Source organism: Lissotriton helveticus, chromosome 3_1 (genome assembly GCF_964261635.1).
Source record: "Lissotriton helveticus chromosome 3_1, aLisHel1.1, whole genome shotgun sequence".
Lineage (NCBI taxonomy): Eukaryota > Metazoa > Chordata > Amphibia > Caudata > Salamandridae > Lissotriton > Lissotriton helveticus.
In genome coordinates, this window is record NC_136061.1 from 940,153,116 (window position 1) to 940,176,090 (window position 22,975).

The 22,975-nt window shown below is 47.8% G+C and overlaps 1 protein-coding gene across 1 annotated transcript in view; it reads right to left on the bottom strand.

The window, feature by feature from the left end:
* The window catches only part of ATIC (5-aminoimidazole-4-carboxamide ribonucleotide formyltransferase/IMP cyclohydrolase), a 110,794-nt gene that overhangs the window by 63,659 nt on the left and 24,160 nt on the right, over positions 1-22,975 (bottom strand). Inside the window, exon 7 of the mRNA XM_078681300.1 lies at positions 10,053-10,209. Within this exon, the coding sequence (XP_078537426.1) occupies positions 10,053-10,209 (157 nt within the window). The remainder of the gene's footprint in view (positions 1-10,052; positions 10,210-22,975) is intronic.

Consider the following 22,975-nt stretch of genomic DNA (forward strand, 5'->3'; position numbering starts at 1 on the left):
AGGCGGAGGCTGGATAGGTTCAACTAGGGCAGGTATGTCCTGTGTAGGCCTTTTCTTCTTCAGTGGAATAATAAAGGAGTCCACTGGCGGGGAAGTGATCTTCCTCTTATAAAGGGTCAGCCTGCCAGTGTCTGCGTCGATAAAACGCTCAGATTCGTCTCCTGAGTCGTGTTGTCGACCCGATAGGCCGCTAGACGTTGAAGATTCTGATGTCTTCGGCGCAGTCTTTGGGGCAAAGGCTTTCGGGGCTTCCTTCGGCGGCAGAATATATAAGAGCTTGGCAGTAGGCTTTACAGGCACGTCAAGTGTCTTCTGGTGCGACGGCGCGGAAGCCGATGTCGCAGTAGCCTTCTCACGAATCCGTTGCAATGAACTGACGATTTGTGATGCTCCACCCGCCGAGGCACCTGGCGCCGACGAGGAGTCCGCCAGCGGGCCGCCGCCCCCCCAGACTTTCTGGGGCTCTTTTGGAGGCTTAGACGTCGATGCCGCAGCTTTAGGCACGGAGTCCTTGGGCCTATGAGCCGAGCCTCGGCTCTTGGATCCGAGGGATTTCGTAGACTCCGCCTCGACGATGCGTCCGGCTAACGGTGCCCCTGTCGGCACCGAGTGTTTATCGACGACTTTTGCGGACTTAGTCTGTGCCGCTTCGGTCGACCCTTGACGGACGACCTTTGAGGACGCATCCCCCTCCGATAACTTCGGCACGGTTGAGTCAGTCTTCTTCGGCTTCAGCGGCCCGGAGGTCGACGGAGCCGATGAGGTAACAGGCTTTGGCGTCTTAGATGGAACGTCCGCCATCTTCGGTGCACTCGAATCCGGTGGTTTCGGTTTCGATTTGGCGTCGGCCATTTTAGGTGCAGTCGATACCGTTGGTTTCAGTTTCGGTTTCGATATGGGCTGCGTAGCCCCCGCAGGTGTCCGTGGCCGGGCGTGAAGGTGGGGCCGTGGCTTGCGGTGCAGGGTCTTGGGTAAGGCCGAGAGGCGAACCCGTGACCTGAGCCTGATCCGTATAACTGTCGGGGCATAGCTCATCCCCTGAGCTATCTTCCGCGGCCCCATAAACTTCTTCGACGTCCCCTACCTCGTCGACGTATTCAAGGTCTTGTTCCATGGCCCCGTCGTCTTCGTCGGGAGCCGCTTCGACCTCCGTCGCAGGTGGTGAGATTTGAAGATGATGGCTTAGGCTCTCGTCTTCTGGGTCGAAGATGTTATCGGGTGCCGGTGCCGCCCGCTGGGCCTCGAGGCGCACCGCGCGCCGAAGCTTGAGCGTTTTCTTCGACCGGAACTTGGAGCAGGCCATGCAGTTCGGCTCGTTATGGTCCGGCGAGAGGCATTTATTGCAGACCGGGTGCACGTCGATATGTGGGTATTTGGACCCACAGACTGGACAGTATTTAAACGGGCTCCGGTCCATGTTGAAAAAGTCGCGGTCTTGCTGCGATGAGAAGGCCTCGATGTCCGAAGAGTAACTCGACTCCGCAGATTCCGCCTCAAAGAGACGGGAGAAACTCGAGACCGCACGCAAACAATACCGACGTAGGTAACAAAGGTCTTTTGACCTTAAAGAAGTAAGTTCTCGGTTCCGACAGACGTCGAGACCGCATCCGAACCCAATGGCGGAAAAAAACAATCTGGGGATGGAGCCGATGCGCACTGTAGTCCAGGGGAGGAGCCACCTATCTCAGGATACTTCGAAGACTCTTCCAGGACAACAAGGTGCGATCATCCGGACCCAACACTAGGCGGCGATCTATGCAAAAGATATGAATTTAGCAGCCCACATGCCTCGAACCGATCTATCTGTAAGAAACATTGGTAGTGATAGATTCCTTACCTTAGAATCACCCCACCCACCCCTCCATTCCCCAGGTGTCAGACTGGATCCTGAAAGTTTGTAGGTTGTGTCGTGCAGCTCCGCGTCCGGCATCGTGGTCGCTGAGATGACGTCGCAGCAGCTACTTAGACACCGCCCTCACATGCAGACGTCAGTTCTGTACACTACTTTCCGCGCTAGGAACGCAAAGCCATGCAAGATACTGACCACTGGTGCCTTGACAATAGGGCCCTGAAAGGGATGACCGTAACCCTATAAATCAGTTTGCAGAAAGGGGAGGATGGGTGGGGCGGTAAGGAATCTATCACTACTAATGATATATCGTTACCAAAAGGTAAGTAACTTGTGCATCTGAAAGAAACACGTAGTGATAGAGACCTTCTCTAAAATCGATACCCCAGCAATGCCAACCCCGGTGGTGGGTCTGCGAACCAAAATCACACCAGAAAGTCCCAAAGAACAGAACGGCCAAAGAAGCCATCTCTCCGGACTGGGCTATCCAGGCAGTAATGCTTGGTAAACGTGTGTAGGGAGGCCCACATAGCTGCCTGACAGATGTCATGCAAGGGAACTCGCCGTCCCAAAGCAGTAGTGGCTGCAGTCGCCCTGGTAGAATGGGCACGTAGCCCCACCGGAGGCTCCTTTTTAGCCAAAGAAGAACAAGTCTTTATGCACAGATCAACCCATCGAGAGATATTCCGCTTTTGCATGGCCAGACCTTTCTTGGCACCCACGTAGCAAACAGAGCTGGTTATCCACCCGGAACTGTTGAGTGCAGTTCAGGAAGAATGAGAGCGCATGTTTTGGGTCCAGACGGCGGAGCCTCTTTTGAGGGATGTGGAGGCGGAAAGAAAGTGGGAAAAGTGATGGTCTGCCCGATGTGAAAGGCACCGACAACCTTTGGCAGAAAAGATGGACGAGTCCTTAGAGCAACTTTGTCGTGATGGACAGAGAAAAGGAGGTTTTGAAGCAAGAGCCTGGAACACACTCACTCTTCTGGCAGAGGTGATCGCAACCAGGAAAGCAGTCTTTAAAGTGAGAAGACTAAGAGGACAGTTGTGAAGTGGCTCAAAGGGCGCACAGATATTTCAGAACCAGGTTCAAGTCCTACTGAGGCATTATGAAAGGAACAGGAAAAGAGGAGTAATGCATTTTAAGAATCTACTTACAACAGGGGACTTGAAACGGGAAGGTTGATCTTTAGGCCGTAAAAAGGCTGAAATTGCCGAGAGATAGCCATTGATAGTGCCCAGAGCAGAGCCCTACTGGGCCAAAGAAAATAGAAATGGAAAGACCTCTGAAAGAGGGGCAGAAAGGGGATCCACATCCTTTGATGTGCACCATGCCACAAACGTATTCCACCTGCAGGCGTATACAGTCTTAGTGGAGGGACGTCTGGCCCTCAAGATTACATTACAGGGGAGGAGCCAAGATGGCGATCGGAACAGTCGCATAAACGCCTCGCTCCGAGATCCCTTCCTCCCCGCCGCCTATCCTGTCTTTCATCCTGATCGGGGTGTTCCGCATTTGGTTACCTGGGAAGAGCCTTCACTTACCGTCTTTTTCCGGGGCTCTGGCGTGCAGTGGTTTCCTCGTTCTGCCCTTGTAACCTTGCTGGCCTTCCCGGCCCTGACGCCGGGGCCTCGAGTGCTGTGTCTGCCCGGAGGTGTTCGGAGTGCCGGCGGCCCGGAACCGCTGAAGAGACCCGATGGTGGGAGCCTGAGAGCCGTGAGCCGGAAGCACCGGAGCGGGCCCACCCCCGATGGTGGGCCACTCCGCATGCCTGGTTGTCTGCCGACCCGAAGAAGAAGCCGCGTTGTCCGGCACCCCTCGGGTGAGAAGGCCACTCCTGTTGATTGTCCCGCCTGGAATACGGTGCAGGGCTCCCCCGAGTGTGGTGGGGAGCACGCCCGTTCTTCTGGTGACTCTCCTTTCTCTGCCGAGCGCCATCCGCCGCGGATCGGCTGTGTGTCCTGGGGCCTCCGGCACTCCTGGTGGGCTTGGCGGCGGATGCGGCAATGGCGGTGGGCGATATGCACAAGATGGCGGATGGCCCCTCGGAGTGTCTTCCTCCTGGAGACAGGGACGTTGCTGCATTTGCTCTCCCCAGACCTTGTTTGATTCGGGCGGCCCCTACACGGACTGCTGTCTTGTTCGCCCTGGGTGCTCTGCGGATCGACCTGTCCTTGCACTGCCGGGACCTGGAGTTGCGGATCGCCGCCATGGTTGTTCAGCCATTTTGTGACGCGGTGTCGTCTCCCCGAGTTGGTCTTGTTGAGACTTCTCCAGCTGCTGTGCTGGGCTAGCCGGCTGGGTGTTCGATTCCATGGGATCAAGTGGACCCGGTGCCGATGCAGCAGTATTTCCTACATCCTGATTTCTTTGCTTTGTGCTGGACAGCCCGGACTTTGTGCTTGGCCACGTGGATCTTTGGGTTACTTCTGCATTCTGACTGCTGCCGAGTTTTCCTGGCTGCTTTTTGTTCGCCTAGACGGTGTTCTGTGAAGATCCCACTTGCTTTCCCTGACTGGTATGGACCCACTGTATCATGCTGTTTCCTGGCCGTGGCGGGGTCTGGCAGCTCTGCTTTTCATAGAAGTGGCCAGGGGTGATCGTGCCTGGGTGACTTTTGTTTTGTTAACTGCCATCTCCGTGCCTCATCATTTGGACAGTTCCTATTTTCATCATTTATGTAGGCTTTTCTCAGTATCCCTTTTTTGACCTCGACTAGTGATCCGTTATTGCGGGTGGGGTGGTGTTCTGTATTTCGATCGCTGGCTCCCCTCCTCTCTCCTCTCCTTCTCTTCCCTCTTTTTCCTCCTTTTATCCCTTTCTCCTTTTTCCCTTCGTTATTATTCCCTTTCTCTTTCTTCTATATTTCGGGTGACTCTGGGCGACAGGCACGCTGTTTAGTGGGATAGGCCATAGCCATTACAGTGATGTAGGGTGGGGGGGGTGTTTGTTATTTTAGTTTGTTTTCTTCTATGGTCCCTTTTTTGCTTTTTTTCTAGGGGGTGGGCTATGTCCCTTTGTTCTTTCTCCTTCGTTTCGTAAGTGTCTGCACTTTCTCCTTTTTCGGGGCGGGAGGGCGGTCTATGCGGTGCCCCATTTACTTGTTTGCTACGATTTGTCCTTTATTTTTGAACCTTTGCTGGGCATTGGATGTATCTGGGCTTTGCTCTACTGTGGTTATTTGATTGCGTAGGGGGCTGCATCCCTCTCGTCCCCCCCCTCTTTTTCTGAGTATGTTGCATGACGCACGGGTAGATATGGCTTCTGCCTCCTCTCTATATCATAAAATGAAACCTTTCTTATCCTGGCGCTTACTGTGTAACGATTTCATTACTCGTCTATCCTGTATTCATCCTACCGTACACATTGATGTTGTTCTCTTTTGACTCTCCTGATTTTGCGGCCGGCCCTTGTGGTTGTAGGCCTGCGCTTGTACTTATACCTGTTTCTCAATAAAGGTTTTAAAAAAAAAAAAAAAAAATTACATTACAAACTTCAGAAGGCAGGGGAAAAGATGTCAAGTGCCGCTGCTCAATCTCCACGCAAGGAGGTGGGAGGCTGGACAGGTTCGGGTGGAGGACCATCCCCTGGTGCTGCGACAGAAGATCCTCACGAAGAGGCAGTCGGATCGAGGGAATTAATGGCCATGCAGAGTAGCTCATAATACCATACTCTTCAAGCGCGACCGGGATCAAGTCATTCTTGTGACTCTGGACTGGGCTCGATCTTCAGCACTCTGGGTAGAAGTGGTATGGGCGGAAAGGCGTAGACAGCAACTCCACTTGTGACGAAAAGTGTCTCCTAGAGAGTGCCGCCTTGGAAATTCCAATGTGCAGAACTGATGACACTGCACGTTCTCTTCGGAGGCGAATAGATCTAACCAAGGCTCTCCCCACTGCTGAAAGAGATCTTGCCCCATGTTAGCGTTCAGACACCATTCGTAATACATCATGCACCGACAGCGGAGTTCGTCCGCCCTAGCGTTCAGAGAACCTGCCAGGTGTTGATCCACCAGGGAAATGCCCTGGTGTTCCAGCAAAGTCCAGAAGCGCAAAGCCTCCTGACATAGGGTCCACGACCCCACCCCGCCCAGTTTGTTGCAGTACCACATGGCGGTGCGGTTGTCCGTGAACACCTGCACCACTCTTCCCCGGGCAGAGGGAAGGAATGCCTTCAGTGCAAGCTTGATAGCCTGAAGCTCCAGAAGGTTGATGAGGAGCCCAGACTCCGCCAGAGGCCTCTGATCTCTGCCTCTCCCATGTGACCGCCCCATCCCAGGAGGCACGCTTCAGTCACAACTGTGCTCCGGATAGGGAGAGGGAGAGGGATCGGCTATTGACCCAATTGCGAATCGTGAGCCACCACTGCAATTGTCGTGCAGTGCCCTGAGATCTGGACATGATCGGACAGGTTGCCCCGATGCTGTGCCCACTGGACCTGCAGGTCCAACTGCGGAGCCAGCATATGCCATCTAGCATGATCCACTAGCAGGATGCATGAGGCCATCAGGCCCAGGAGCAGGAGGGTCATCCTGACCAAAACCTGGGATAGAGGCTGAAAGATGAGAATCAAAGCCTGAATATCCCGGACTTGCTGCTCGGGAGGATAAACCAAAAAAAGCGCAGAGTCCAGAACTGCTCATATGAAGAGGAGCTTCTGAGAGGGAATCCGGTGCGACTTTGGCTCATTGATTGAGAACCCCAGCAGATTCAGGAGGTCGGCTGTAGTCTGGAGGTGGGAAATGACAGCCTGGGGCGACCCCGCCTTCAACAACCAGTCATCGAGATAGGGGGAAGACTGGAACCCTTGATCTGCGCAGTTGAGCTGCAACCACCGCCATTACTTTCGTGAACACCCAAGGGGCGCTGGTAAGGCCAAACGGGAGCACAGTAGACTGAAAAAGCTTGTGGTCTACTGTGAACCGCAGGTAACCCCGGTGGGCCGGCAGGACAGGGATGTGGAAATATGGGCCCTGCAAGTCCAACGCTACCATGCAGTCTCCAGGGTCGACGGCAGACCGGACCCAAGCTAGCATTAACATCTTGAACTTTGCTTTCCAGAGGAAGAGATTGATGTTCGAGGTCCAAAATAGGATGCAGGCCCTGGGAATAACCACCAAGACCTACTTCTGGCCCAGGAACGCGCTCAATGGCCCCCTTGGCCAGGAGGGCCATGACTTCCTGCTGAAGCAGCCCAAGATGGTCCAAGGGAGTAGCCCATTTGGACTATTTGCAGCACCCACCTGTCCAAGGTGATTTTGCGCTAGTGGGGGAAGAGGAAGGCAAATCCTGCCACCCACTGGTTTGATGGGCCTGAAAGTTCTGACCAGGAAGGCTTTGAGGTGGATGCTGCAGGGGTGGAGATGGACTGACCCACCCGCTGGCCCCCAGAACCGCCTCGGCGGTTCCCACGTCTGCGCGGAGGTTGTTGTTGCGCAGGCATGTGGCTCTGAAATGAATGTGTTGGGGAACCCCTTCCATGGCCATGAAAGGAGCTAAAGGCAGAGGGCAGAGGAGGGAGAGTGGCGAACAGGCTCAAGGACTTGGCTGTAGCCCTTAAGTCCTTAAAGCGCTCCAACGCACTATCCGCCTTATTGCCAAGAAGTCGAATGCCATCAAAGGTTATGTCCATCCGAGTGTTCTGGACATTCCCTGAGAAGCCAGTTGTCCAGCGAGTCAGCAGTATCAAGCCCACAACAAATGGTCAACTTAGCTGCGTCTCTCCCAGCTGCTATAGCTTGGGATAGTACTGTCCGGGCCTCCTCTGGACAGTTGGGCAGCACCTGAGCAACTGTGTCCCACACAGAGGGAATAACGGCCCAAGAGGCATGCAGTGTTCACCGATGGCAGCCCTAAGCTGGCACATGAAAACAGCTTCTTGGATTCCCTATCCAGAGTTGCGGAAAGGAACGTGCTCTGGGAAGCAGAGGCCTGTACAGAGGTTTAAGAAAATTTTTCAACTGCTCCCTCTAAGTGCCAGACAGACTGTTGCAGTGGCACGGATTACATCCCGGATAGACTACTGCAACAGTCTGTACGCAGGGCTCAATAAATCTGCACTCCATAGACTGCAGATGATACAACATGCCGCTGCCAGACTTGTTCTAGGTTGGGCAAGAACATCTTCAGCCTCTGCAGCGCTAGATGCATTACACTGGCTCCCAATTCAAAAGCGCATTCTGTTCAAAGTCCTGACAATTTCCTTTAAAGCTTTCCACCACCAAGGCCCAACCTATCTACAAAAATACTTTAAACAATACCATCCTGTACGTGAAATGAGATCTTCATTACATCTGCTCACCGTCCCAAAGTTCAGGCTGACGATGAAAGGTGGTAAATCCTTCTGTGATTTGATCGAAAGCATGGTACAAACTTCCCCTATCTCTTCGTGCGGCCAACACAGAAATAAGTTTCAGGAAAAAACTAAAAACCTGGATTTACTCACTACCAGACACAGTATGTCAAACCCTAATATGATCCTGTCCACTTCTCGAACGGTCTAGACATTGCCATCTGCTAGACACAGGAAGTTTTAAGCGCCAAGATACTCCTCGGAGTGATAGTGCGCTCTACAAGTACTCAATCACATCACAACCAAGCTCTCGGGAGTGGGGTGTTAGGAGAGAAAGAGTGGGGTCCCCCGGAGCCTGGCAATTGAGTCTGAGCACGTTCTTGTCCACAGGAGCCCCTGTGTTGGGCCAGGACCAAGTGCCCAAAAGAACGTCCGAAAGTGTGTCATTAAAAAAGGCAGCAAGGGCTCTGAATAGGTTGCCACCGGCTGAAGCACTTCTTTCAGGAGGTTAGTCCTGACGGCCACTGTAGGAAGTTTGAGGTGGAGGGCCTCGGCTGCCCTACGCAACACTACTGCGTAATTAGCTCCCTCCTACATAGCCAGGTTAGGAGGAAGCAGCATGCCAAAGTCAGGTGAGGTATCAAGACCGCTGGTATCCCACAAATCCTCTGCCCATTCCGGATCATACCCACACTGTTGAGGGTCCTCCGACCCCTCCAGTCCTCCCCTTCCTCTGAAGTCTGCGAAACAGGCTGAAAATAAGGAGGACAACATAGGGGTAGAAAGGCCCCGGACTCTGTCGACCAACACCGATCGGGCGCAGTGTCTGGGCCGGGGCTGAAACCGGGGGTCGACATCGGTGGTAGCACCGGACGACACCGGTGGAGGTGTTATGGGTCACCCGTTGTCGCCCAGGATCTGAGCACGGATCCAGGGGGTCCTGCGGCACCGGGGCCGAAGCGGACCGGAGGCGATGGAAGGGCAGGATCCCAAGCCAGACCCGTAGGCGCACCCACGGGGCCAGACAGCCCAAAGAGTCAGGCCACGGCAGCAAAAAACTTGCACCTGAGCAGGCATGGCCAACTGACCTGGAAAGGGCAGGTAGGCCGGCGGCATTGCAGGTGCCGGCGGAGCCATGGGCATGGCACCATCGGCACCATCAGCACCCTCAGCCGCATCATGCGAGGGGGAAGTTAAAGAGCAACAACGCTTCGACTTATTCTTGGAATGCTTAGACTTATCTGACCCAGAGTGCGAAGACTTCGATCCGGAAGAACGATTGTGACTGCTCCGCAACTGGTCACTCGATCTCCCACAGGACCGGGACCTTGAGCGGCACAAAGCACACTGCCAGCAACTTTCGGGACCGCTCCTGCAAAGTCTTCGGCGCCATGGCCGCGCCCCAGGCAATAGTAACACTGCGTGGGTCAGTCACCGACATCATGCGGTGACAGTCCCCACAGGTCTTGAAGCTGGGCATCCCTATGACACCAGGAGTCGATCGACTCAAAAGAATGGAGACAAAAGGCATAAAAAAAAAAGTCAAAAAGTGACTGGGGGTACGTGCTCTTCCCGGATCTGCGCTTGCTGGCGCGAAAAAAAAAAAGTCCGTGCGAGGGCGGCGTCTAAGAAGCTGCCGCAATGTCATCTTGGCGACCACGACAGACTTTGAGCTGCACAACGCCACCTTACAACGCACAGGGGTACTACTGACAAACTTTCTGGATCCAGTGTGACGCCTGGGGTTAATTCTAAGGTAAGCAATCTATCACTATGCGTTTCTTTCAGATCTAACAATTAGGATTTCTGCTGCCTTTGACAACACTGACCTGCCATATGCAAACCAAAGAGGTTGATGACAAGCTATGGCAGAAGGGTCCCAAGTTCTAGTGGTATGCGTGTTCTGACTTACCTGTGAGAGGAAGCTTGGGGTGCATAGTATAAAGCTGTGCAGGAATCTGGTGTGGGTTCATACCATACCGCAGGGGCAGATGAGCTACTCCTTTACTGTACTCCTTCCTGAAGTAATCGGAGATGGCATCATCATACTGTGCAGTGTGGGTAAAAGCCTGAAACAAAGATAGATCAATTGAAGTTCACAAGATGTCCAGACTATGGTTAATTATGCAGTACAAATACTTTACATGCATGTGAATAGAAGCCTCTAAGCTAAACATCTTTGAAATCACCAGTGCTACAGAAAATCTTCCTTTTTCAGAGGTAACAGTGCAAAAAACAAGCTGATTTGCATATGCATGGAGCTTATCTTGCAATACTAGATCTGGATAGTCGGCATTCAGACTAGAAATGCACCTTCTGCCATGCCATGAACAGCAGGCGTGAGGGGTGTCTTAGGGCTACAGAACCAGAAAGTCTCCAACAAACCTCAATTAAAGTAAAATCCCAAATTACAGAAATACCTACATGTGCAACGCTGGAAAAATGGATTGTAATCTGGTCATGGTTTTTATCTGGCAAAAACCAATTCAGCATTTCTAGAATGTTTGGATTGTGGAGACTTTTAAAAACGAATACGGACTTGCACATTGTATTTGCAGTTTCCAGGTTTTTGTGTTGTATGTGGTGGGCCAGGACGAACATTTTAAAATTGGAATGATTTTTTAATTTATTATTGTAATTTCTGTAAATAAAGTAATTTTTGGGGTTTTTAATATTTGGTAATGTTTTATTTCTTGCTGCTTCTTTTATGGCTCACGCCGAAATAAAGAATTTTCTGACCGATTGAATTGTGGAATGGAGACAAAAATTATTAACAAAAAGATTCCATGTACCAATGTACAGCTTTCAAAGGCCAATCCTCAATCACAAAGTAACAAAAAGGCTACTGTCAGCACAAAGGACAGTACGAAAAATGGTTTAAAAAAAAAAAAAAAAAATCCTTGAAGTATGGGCCAAAGTTCTCCAAAAAATATACCATACATAGGGAGATTGATCAAACACTTGGCTAGAAGGGGCAAGCAGATTTTCAGGTTTGTCTCATGAACCTCACCTGCTTCTCACAAGAACTACGGAATGAGTCATGCTCAAGTTCTACACAAATGGACCCCCACAAAAAAGATGCGGCTCAACAAGTCTTAATATGGATATGTGCCATTTTCTGCAAGTGTAACTTTGCTTTGTCCCGCAAGTATTGAAGCTCTTATCAATAAGTAGGGTTTCCACCAGCACAGATGCTTTACTACACCAGTGAATGCCTTATTAGACAGCACCCCAACTGAAATTCATAAGAGTACTTGAAGCAGTTAGTGAACATTTGATTTAATGACTGGATAGTAAACATGGGTAGAAATATTATTTGGAGACACACAATTGTGGATAGGAGTTGGGGCATTGACAGGCGAGTGGATTGAGGGGCATTACGTGCATATTGTACATGGCCCTTTTAAAAAGGTAGGTTTCACTCATGTAAAGCTAGTAAAGGCTCGCAGAAAAATACATGTGGTTAGAAACGATTGCTAATACTCCAGGACACGCTCAGTGGTGAACAATTATTTGGTTTAAGTTAAGAAAGTTTGGCGTCAATTTAGAGTGGGAAGAAATAGTTTAACATGGTCATTTTAAAACTCAGCTCAAGGACATAAAAAACAAAACACAAAGCATTCATATTGATTAAAGCTAGATCGATTCAACGACATTTACTCTGCAAGTCAGTCAAGCAGGTTACATCACAAATTTAGCAGCGTTTTCATTGACAATAGCCAACTTAAGAGCAACAAGAAAGATTGATTTAATATTAAGAGCAACAAGAAAGATTGATTTAATACCCGTGTCGCTGTTTATAGGACGAAGGCATGATTCATTTCACACAGGGTTTGAATTTGCCCTGCACTAAAAACATAAGTGACTCATTACTGAAACCGGTCTTCTGGACAGCAGGACTCAATTTTTCACAAGTAAGACTATGAGTAGCAGCAACGAACTTGTGGTTATACTGGTTAATTGACTGCTCAACTGAATTCATGGATTTCATCTAATCTCTGGTGTGGTCACAATTGTCTACTTGCTACTTAGAGTGTTGTGGTGCTAATAAATGAAAATCGGGACACTGCAAAATAAGGGCCTAATAAAAGTGGCTGTATTGTAAAAATAATTTGGCAGCAAACATTTTTTTATACTCTTCTGATTTGAATTCATAACAATTAAAAAAAAAGAATAGTATTGAGACATTAAAATCATTAGATCTCGAAAGAGCATCAGAAGCTTGATAAATTCTAAACCCTATATCAAAGGGCAGATTTTGAATACAGATTGTGGCCATTGGTTAAGAAATAGAAATTTTAATGTTGAATCATGGCAATAGACACGACTAGTAATTCAAAACATTGCTTTGTAGAGAATTGCCAGATTAGTTTTAACCAATTGTAATCAACCGTAAATATGAATTAGAAAAAAAAGTCTCACCCAAGTGCTCAATTTGTTTTCATTAAAAGCTGGGCACAAAAATGTACATCTACTGTGGCTGTGAATGCCACTGATCCAGGAACTGCGGTGTCAGATACAGAGGCTTCCACCCACAATTAGCTGCACAGTGCCAACATCAGTACAGTACTGGTCAAATGAGGCACCAGCATTCATTCGTTCAGAAAAGTATGCATTGGTCCACTAAGCTTAACCGCTCCATCTTAAAACTATCACTGGATAGTAAGAAGGTGCCATGGGTGGACCATGCCAGTCTCTGGTAACAAACAGCACATGGCCATTTAATGCACAAGTACTCTCCCTCATACTGAGCTTGAGGCAAAGACTATTATTCATCGGCACAACCCATGGGGAGTAAAACGTGCTCTGGTCCCCAACAAAAAGGGTCTGTGCCGTCTACAAATTAAGTACAGATTCACCCCAGGATAAAATCTAAAAAATGACCCACTGGGCTCCTTAAATATGCAATGCATACTCGTGAAATAGCACGCAAATATGACAAAGCAAAGACTGCTGAAATCCTTGGAGAATCAGGTCAGCGCTGGGATGCTCTCTGAGTTACTACGCGCTTTACAAAACCATTAAATAAATAAATAAAGCCATTTTATTATTTGGGCCACATTGTTTAAGCAAACGGAAGCAAAGCATGCTTTAATAGTGTGCAAAAAGGTAAGACTAGGCCTGGGGTGGGAAAGGCAGAAAACTAGTATGTGAAGGCCAATAATAGGGAACTTTGCAAACCAAAACTGTAGAATAAAATCTTTGCGCATCGCCATTTGCTAATAAGGTTAGTAATTACTTTTCAGTCCTACACCACAGATGCTGTAACAATCCAAGCTACATAAATCAAGAAACCAAGAGCCAGCATTAAAAGACACCAGTGATACCTTTGGTGTGCTAGATGTAGCAAAGAGACCTTTTGTCATCACCCCCATGTTTTGCCAGGGGTACTTATGTTTTACAACTGATGTGCACTGGTATCTGCTCACCAGGCCCCAGTGCTCTTCCTCTCAAAACAAGTTAAACCGGTCGAATTGTAACAATTGGCACACTTTAGCACCCCTGTAAGCCCCTAGTAAGTGGAACTACTGGTACCTAGGTCATGGGTACTAAAGAGGTTCCCTAAGGGCTGCAACATGTATAATGCCACCCTAAGGGGCTCCCACACAAATCGCATGCAGCCTGCCATTGCAGACTATGTCATGGTGCAAACCATTAGCGAACACATAGCACACTAGCACACTTGTGTGCCATGCCAAAGTCACTACATAAAATATATGTAACTCACCCCTACTGGAGGGCATGTAGCCGTATGGCAAGGTGCATTATATTACATATGAGGGCATACCTGCATGATCAGATCTGCCCCCGTGCTGTCTAGTTCAATTAGACTGTACAAGTGAACAGGTAAGCCATCTACGTATATGTACTAGTCATTGTTCCCCAGCTACATGGACGGTTTCCTGAAACCTATAGTGTTTGGTATCAAATACCTGGTCTTAATAAATGTGTACGGTTACCAGTACAAGATTTATCACATGCATCCACAGGGCAAATTTGAGGTGCCCCCCCTGAACAAACTACCAGTATCTAGTGTGCTGGCTAAGTGGTCTAGTCCAGCCTGCCACAGCAGACTATTTTCTGACTCCCTGTAGGAGAGAGTCCAAGCTCTGAGGCCATGTAGGAAGCTGGCTTTTTATGTAATATACTATTAAGTGGTTATATTGTGTAAATAATTCAAAGATTCCCCAAGAACTGTGCAGGGGGTCAATGTAAACCCCCAAGTGCTCAATTTGTGGTCGAGAAGCCTTAGGCATAACAGAGGAGTGTAACACATGTGTTATGCACCCAGTGATAAATGAGATGGCTCAAAAAGGAGATCCACACCAATTTTAGAAAAATAAGCGTTAGATTTAGTTTAAGACCAAGATGTATGTTAAAAGAGTACGTTTTTCAAGAAAATACTTTAACCTTTCAAATATGGACAGTGCCATTTCAGTTCAGCAATGCGAACATATGGGAGGTAAGAATGCAGTTTTGCAGGCAAATACACAATTTAAAATTCTAGCCTTCAGGGTTTCAGGTAATCACCACAAATGTTTCAAATTAGTACTAAGACTGTACTACCAGCAGCATTGAGGCGACTGGGTGCAGGGGTCAAACTCTGGGTCAGGCACACTGTAACCAATGGAGACTCGGGGTGATTGAAGATGTGCTATTAACTGGGGATTAAAGAATTGTCAGGGGTCGATCTCCTGGGGTTAAGGTAGGCCCAAGACAGCACCAAACCTGCACCCTCAGCCACACAGCGACAGCCGGGTGCCAACACCACATCCGGCACCCAATGTAGGAGATAGTTTTTGTAGAAAGGCTGCAGGCTCGACAAAGGAAAGTCACAGCTGCCAATGCAAGTTCAGATGTTGTGGGGCATGGGGACACAGTTGGTCAAGCTCCCCAGGGGCTTCGAGAATAACTTACCGGGCAGGTCATGGTGGTGACAGGAGGGTGGGCGGATAAGATTGCGTTTGGATGGATACAAACTCGGCAGGGGTCAGCCCATGGTGGACTCCAAATCACTGGGGAACCTTGGCAGGACTGGTGGGCCACTTGGACTAGGGCCATTGAGGGTCAGGTGCAGAGGTGGGTCCATCGGCGGTTCCACGGTCCCCCAAGCAAAGTTCTCATGAGCTGCTTTCTTCTGGACAGGTCCACTGTCCACTGGAGATTTAGAGTCATTGTTGAAGGCAGGCAGTCTTCCCAGAATTTGAGGTCACTGGTCCTGCAGGATGAGTCACCTTTTGTAGCAAAGGGCTAAAGGCAACAGACAGGCAAGAGGGCTGCCGCCAAGTAAGTCCCTGGTCCTTCCTGCTTTCTTGCCATGTGGCTCTTTGGCAGATTGTCTCATCCGCATGACTGGAGGTAACCTATGGGTCTTACATAAGCCTCATCACGTCCTTCAAGTCACCGCTCACTTGGTTCTCCATGCACCCTACGCCTGCTTTCAGCCCGAAGGTATGTGCTCATAGAGCACCGACTCTGGGTTTCAGGTCGGGCTGCTTGTCCTATTATCTACTTTCCTTAGTTTTCACATAGCAGTGATAAGAGGAGATAGTCAACAGGTGCTCTTACTAGCATGGTCATTCCACTTTATCTTCAACGGTCCGAGCTGTTCAGGTATGCTCCCCCACCTACCCACTCTTTCAGATTCATCCATGCTACCATTCGTACAGCACAGGCGTTTAGACCGGTGTGCTGCCTTCTCTGGTTTACAGGTTTCTCCAGTCAAGACAAACTACAGTATTGGTGAAACCTCGTGCGTCTGCATAGTTTTGGGGATGTCCCAGACTTTAACAAAGAAGCCAGACTGAGTCAGTCTCTGGAAGCATCATCATTGTGCAGTGATCTAAGCGAACCAAGAGAATTGGAAAGTAGACTTTGGCCTAAATAAATGGACAATTTCCCAAACTGTACTGTAGGTTTTTAAAACATTTTTTGATTCAAACTAATCCAAGAACCTCAAATAAACTGAATTTTGCTTTTAACATCTAACAATTCAGAGACAGACATTTCTGTTTCCAACCTTCTTGAACAAGACTAGCAGTAAATGCCTACATTCAAATCAAGTCTAGCCTTTAAAAAAAAAAACTACTAGTTGGGAGAGGAGGGTGAAACCCTACCCCAGCAGCAAACACAATTCTTGCAAACCCTAAATTAAACCTATGCTAACCCTCTGGTAGCTTGGTACAAAGCAGTAAGGCTTAACTTGGAGGCAGTGTAGAGAATTTATGAATCACTTCAACCAATAATAAAGGGAAAGCCCCACACAGGAAAAAAATTCCACACCAATTTAGAAAAAGAGTAAAAGGTACTAAATGGACACCAAAATAAAAAATACAGTTAGTATAACCGGCTATATACAACTTTACAGGTTTAGATAAAAAATGTTCAAAAGCACAAAGCAGCAACTTCGCACCTGACCTGGCAAAGTCAAGTTCAGGCGGGCTACAATGGAGTGCGGGCTGGATACAGGAACTAAGTGAGGCTCGCTGAACAAAGTACCTTAAATCAGGATTGTGAAATGTTGAGAGATCCTGTATCAAAGATGCGTTGCGAAACGGCAGCAGACAAGGGCCTGCGTTGAGGATGCATCATGCAGTCAGTGTGAAGAGCTGCAATTCGGGGTCCAGCGCAGAGAATGAATCATGCAGCGGCCAGTGCAAGGTCCTACAGAGAATGCTTTGTGCAGCAGCAGTTACAAGGACCTGTGGTGCTCGGTACAGCGTTGATGATCAGTGTTGGTTTGGAGGCGCTGCAAGAGCTTGCATTGGTAAATGAGTCATGCAGCAGCGGCTCTGATGCGTTGCAGCGGTTGATGAGTCACAGCTAGGCGATGCATCAAATCAGTCCTGCTAAGACCACAGCCAGTATGGCAGAGCACCTTTAGGTCTACTTCCAAGGGTCTAGGACTTAGGCTGCACCACATGGAAGGACTCACAGTGGGCAGAGTCCATGTGCAGGGTTGAAGAACGCTGGAGCCTTTATCCCAATGCTCTGATCGGAAGGCCAGCCAACTACCCCTGGAGTCCCTCTGGTGGTCCAAGGTGCCGGTCAAGTACCTCTCACTCAGGCAGCAGACTAGCAGTCAGTCTTACGCAGAAGAATTGTGTGAAGTCGTGTCTGAGGGTCCAATATGTATACCAGCTTTGAAGTAAAACGTTTCTAGAGGGTTCCAGATGTGTTTAGAATCAGTTTCTCCCCCTCCTGCCCTTGACCAGCTTGTCTGGGGGCAAGAAAAAGGTGTGAATCACTGAGTGCACTGAGGTGTACTCACAAAGTGTCATAGGTGACAACTCTGCCTCTCTCTATCTTATTTGCTTAGTTGCAGAGTTTTATATAGCGCTGGCTAGACCCAGAGGTATCAGAGCACCTTACATGAGATCAGCGAGTTACAGGTTACAAAATTACATCAGTTACAGGAGCTAAGAGTAAACATAGGAGAAAAACCATGATTACACCGAACCACGCGATATGAATGCATAGCATAGCCAAGACAAGTCAAATGGGGAAAGAAGGTAGAGGGGGAATGGTAAACGTGTAAGGAATGCAGATAGTGACAGGCAGACCGGCAAGGGGGAAAAATACTTCGGAGGGACAAAGCAGTCAGAGTGAGAGACCGACAAACCGTCTGGGGACCAATCCAAAACATGCACTGCTGGCAAAGGGCAGGTAGCCACAGGATTATGGAGAGGGGAGGTGGGGGAGGGAAACGGGAAGACTAGGAAAAAAATATATCAGCTGTCCCATTCTGCCTTATTCCCCCTTTGTATTCGTCTGGGAGTAATACACAAAGTACAACTTCCGGGCTTCACCTAATAATTTGACTCCAGATACAGGCAGCAAATGGCTGGATCAAGAAAATGTCAACTAACTTTCTAAAAGGATACAAAAAAAAAAAAGAAATGGATGAAATGCTTGAATGAATCTAAGCCACTGGTAATCAATCGTGCTGCAAGCCAATCCATTGTTATTTTGCACACCATGCCACCTTAGTTTGGACACTGCTATATGCAAATCGGCTACCACTGGAACACTGCTGTCCGAACTGTCAAGCCAGGTCCTCCCTTAACTGGAATACAAACAACCCAAAACCGGTTTCTCCCAGATAATGGGCTCATCAGCCAAGTATAGCTTTGTTACAGTGACAGTGTGCACAGGACCCACGCCATATCTGAATGAAGAGCCCAAACTAGTTCCAGTATGGAAGACTTTTGTTCCTGCCACTCCATAGTACACTGGATCCACCCATGCACAAAGTCACTTTGCCAAAGGTGGCAACCATTTCTTTTACCATAATGCTCAATGGTAAAGTATATCCAAGCAGAGGCAGCAAATGGCCCTCAACACAGGAGGCCGTAGCTGAAGGAAATCCTCTGCCCTCTGGTCGTTTCCAGAGACTGGATCACATTTCTTTTACCATACAACTCAGCACCACTTTAAGATAACTGGCAGCGCCTACAACCCAATGCAAGCTGCACCACAACATCTCAGAAAAAGCTAGTCCTTACCGGCTGACTATACCCAGCACGACAGTAAGTTTTATGAACTAATGGCATAAATCTTTTCTGGTTTGAAAAACACGATCAGAAGACTTCAGTCAGAAAAAGGGAAACTTGTCACGTGAGTGGTATTGTGTATGGAAAGAAATTAGAAACCGGATTGTCTAGCCGGTTTTCTATATATATATATATATATATATATATATATATATATATATATATATATATATATATATATAAATAAATAAATATAAAAAAAAAAAAAAAAAAAAAAAGGCTTTCTTCAGTCTTTTGCACAACACGGACTAGCAGGTTGCATGACAATTCCCGGCCTTGTAGTTTCTGGATTATTGGACTACATGTCCTTGAAAACAACTTCTGTCAGACACTGCAGGATGAGTCTCAAAATGCAGCATATTCAGGTAATTCAATTTTAGCTGGCATCCATCAATTACTGGAAAACGGTAGCATAGATAAGGGAAACGGCCATTACAACGAGGCCGTTTCAACGAAAACCATAACCACGCATGCATTACAACGCATGCGTGGTTACAACGACAGCTTTTACCACGCATACTTTTACTACGATGTACGTAGTAAAGGCATGTGTGGTAAAGGGTAAAAATTAAAAAGGGGGGGTTGGGGGGGCTTGCCCCCCCCAAAAATAAACCACTAACCTTTAGAGGAGATGTGCAGGAAATCGGCGGCGCAGGGGAAGGAAACGGCCGTTTTTTTCCCATTTATGACGTCACCACGGAAAAAACGTGGAGAAGGAAAAGCGTGAAAATAGTATTCCGTTGTAACGCATGCGTGGTAAAGGCATGCGTTACAACGGAGTTCGTTGTAAGATCATACATATATTATATATATATATATATATATAAAATATAATACATAAATCTTAATCTAGCCTTCAATACAGCCTTTACTTTCGTTCTGTCTATATGAATGAAGTCCATTATACAGATTCAAAATTCAGTATTTTGCCATTTTCTTACAGGCGGATCCAACAAATTACATTGTCTTATTTACTCCTTGGTTACCATATCAGGTTAATGTATTTCTATTTATTCCCAGCAGCGTGACATGCAATGTCCGAATATCCTTCATGTCTTCATATTGTTATGGAGTTTAAAAGCAGGAATCAGAAACCTTGTGCACAGCAACAAGCCGTACAAAAAGGGCAATATCACACTATGTAGATCAAATTGCTTCGGATGGCTCCTGGCTTAAGTCAGCAAGTTCTAGCCAAACACTCTTCTTGCCCACTTAAATTGACACAACCGGACTTGGCCAATGAAAATGGAAGAAAAACAGTCACTAGTCACCTCAGTTACTTTAATCATATAACTTGATCCAATAAAACATCTGTATTTGGCATTGGAGTATCTAGGCTGCATAGCTGCTTTCAACTTTATTCTTAAGCCTCATTTACAACAACAGAAAGCACAAACAGTTACACAAACCAGTTTTGAACGGTCACAGTAGTTCCAAGCTTTGCAGCCAAGTCCTTTGTATAAACTGGTCTTAAATAATGCTTAGTCTACATGGGCACATATGAAATGCTTTATTTCAGCACGACAGGACCCCTAGATATGCTCATAATAAACGAGCAATACAAGTGTTCATATGATACATTACAATGTCACATAAAATACAATGTACAAAACACTAGCACAAGATCACAGCAATGTAGCGTGCAAATAGACCTAGATGTGCCATATCCAGATTTCTGACAACCAAAAAAACCCAAGCATTGGCATAGCCAATAGGTCTCGCTTTTGGAACCCTTAGTATTTAGTTATGCAGCACAATATCCTTGGTGCAACAACATCAACTGTTGCATGACTAAACACTTATAAGGTCAGAAAGGCGAGACCGATTGGCTATGCCACTGCTCATCTCTTCACCGACGAACTTTTGAACCCTCGGGCTGTATGAAGTATATTTCATAAGTCACCACAGGATTAATGGACATTTTTGCCCCCCTTATGGTCATTCTCAGCTGCTATACGATCTTTGTTTCTCGCCTTTGCAGTTATCTAAGATGCTGGAAATTCAGTTGTCCTGTAGAAGACTCATGGATTTGTCGGTCCAAAAAGAGCAGAAACATCAGTATTATACAACTGGCATACTACTGGACTAAATTATAAAATGGAGTCTCTTGCCCTGCGAACATTTGTGCCACTGGTATACATTTGTTTCTTTGCAGACCAAAACAATTTAGTGCCTCAACCTGTTCGGTGCAGTTTCTTAAGTAATGATGCGCCTCTGGAGCAGACAGGACTTAATCACAAGCATATAGGGGAGCCCACTAGTAATGCAGGCAGAGGGGCGTGAAGCACAGCACTAGTAACGCCTGGAAACCCTCCTCCCCCGGACTCTAACGCCTCGGGCACGTTCCATTTCTGGATTTTGTGTGCGGCCTCACTGGCCTGTGCTCTCCCGCTCAGTGCCCCCCCCCCCGCCCCCCTTACTCGGCTCAGCACGCCACCAGAGAGTAGCCCAGCCGGCCACTTCTCTACCATAGGGCTATTTCCACACATTGCCACCTGCCGATTTTGTCACCATCACAATGGATGCTCGTATTTCCTTCTTCCGCCATCACACCAGTCCATCCTCGCCATAACTTTGATGTTTTAAGTACACCAGGTACCTGCATCTCTCCTGCTGTCCCCTTTACACATTACTGCTGTTCTTGATCTATCCCCCCCTCCGACTGACCTCCGTGACTTCCTCCTTACATGCCTCCACATCTGTCCCTAGCGTTCCCTATCCCCCCCACCCCGCCGACCACTAATGACCCTTTCCCTTCCTGTACAGCACCGCTTCCTTATCACAACCAGGTCCTGAAGATGATCCCAAACAAAGAGGATCCCAAACAAAGAGGATCGAAACTTCGTCGACAGTCCAGCGCAATCCTGGAAAATGCATCTTTATAAATTACCTGAAGCCACATTGTTTTTTGTTATTCACTGTACAGATTCATGCACCAGTCACTTTGCGCCTTATATGCTGAACACAATTGTCACTTGCGTCGCCACCGTTGTGTCACCTGCACATGCTTAGCACCAAGTGCAATTCGGGTTGTATGGTTATTTATTTACACAGTGCTGCTACAACTGTACCTCTTTAATTTTGTACTTTTTATATGATGCCATGAGCACGCCTGAAAAAAAAAAAAATCGAGTCTCCTTGTTTCTGTAATGCTTTATGCATACATGCTTAATTGTCTTTTTATAAGTCCAGTTGAGATATTGTTGGTTTATTCTGATTATCAATCCCAATTCCAACTTGGTTTACAGGTCACACTCCTGTAGTTCCTTACAAGACTGTGGTGAGGAGGGGCAGAGCGAGGCGCTTGGGAGAACAAGCGAGAGGAAAGCCAGATGGCGCATAACAGCTGGACAGACAACGAGAAAAGAGCAGATCTTGTCTGTCATGGGTGCAATCGCTATGGACGCTCTGTTTTCGTATCCGGAGATTGGGGAACAGCAGGCGAGGATGCGTGATGCCGGCGGTGTCACGGTGTTCCTGTGCTGGTAGTCTGCGCCCCTACCACAGTCTGCAAATAGGTGGGCGATCTGTCATTGGTGTTCCACAGTAGTACTAGTGAACGGCTCAGTTTGCAAAGGGCTCGTGCAGGTGAAATGAAGTTGCTCACAATGAAGTTAGCCAGTGACATAAGTGGGCAGACCAAGCCCCATGGTTTATACTGTATAATGTACAGGGTAGGCGGTATGAGACCATAACAAACCAATTGAAGAGTGCATTCTGAAATGCGTATAAGTAAGCACATTAAAATATCAGTGCAATCAAAAGATTGACTTACGCCAGACCTAAAACTACCTATCACACGCTGCCATTCCACTGCATCGCACAATTACTACACACAGTTAGTAATAAGACAGGTCACCTTTGACCTTATGAAATTTACGCCAGCCTATGCATTTCTGCTATGACGTTACCCTCACTTGCTGCTCAGTCCTGGTATATAGAAACAAAAAAACTACGTACTGTATTACTACCTGCTAAAAAGGCAGTCCTTCATGTGAAGGGTACGAAGAGCTGTACAAATGGAAAGATGGCAAACCTGCGGCGAATGCGAGCTTAACTTCCAGGCTCAAATAAATATAGTCGCACAAAATTCTTTGTGAATCAGCAGACAGCTATTTCGTATGTGGAGGAATACAATTAACTGCGTACAATGAGCACAGTGCTCCAAAGCTCAGGTTTTATGTTTCAAGGAACCTAGTTACGCTTTGTTTCTGTTCAAGTTTAGTAGCAGCAAAGGTGTCATGTTACTTGGCATGCAAAAAGCTTGGATCAGCTGCTTATT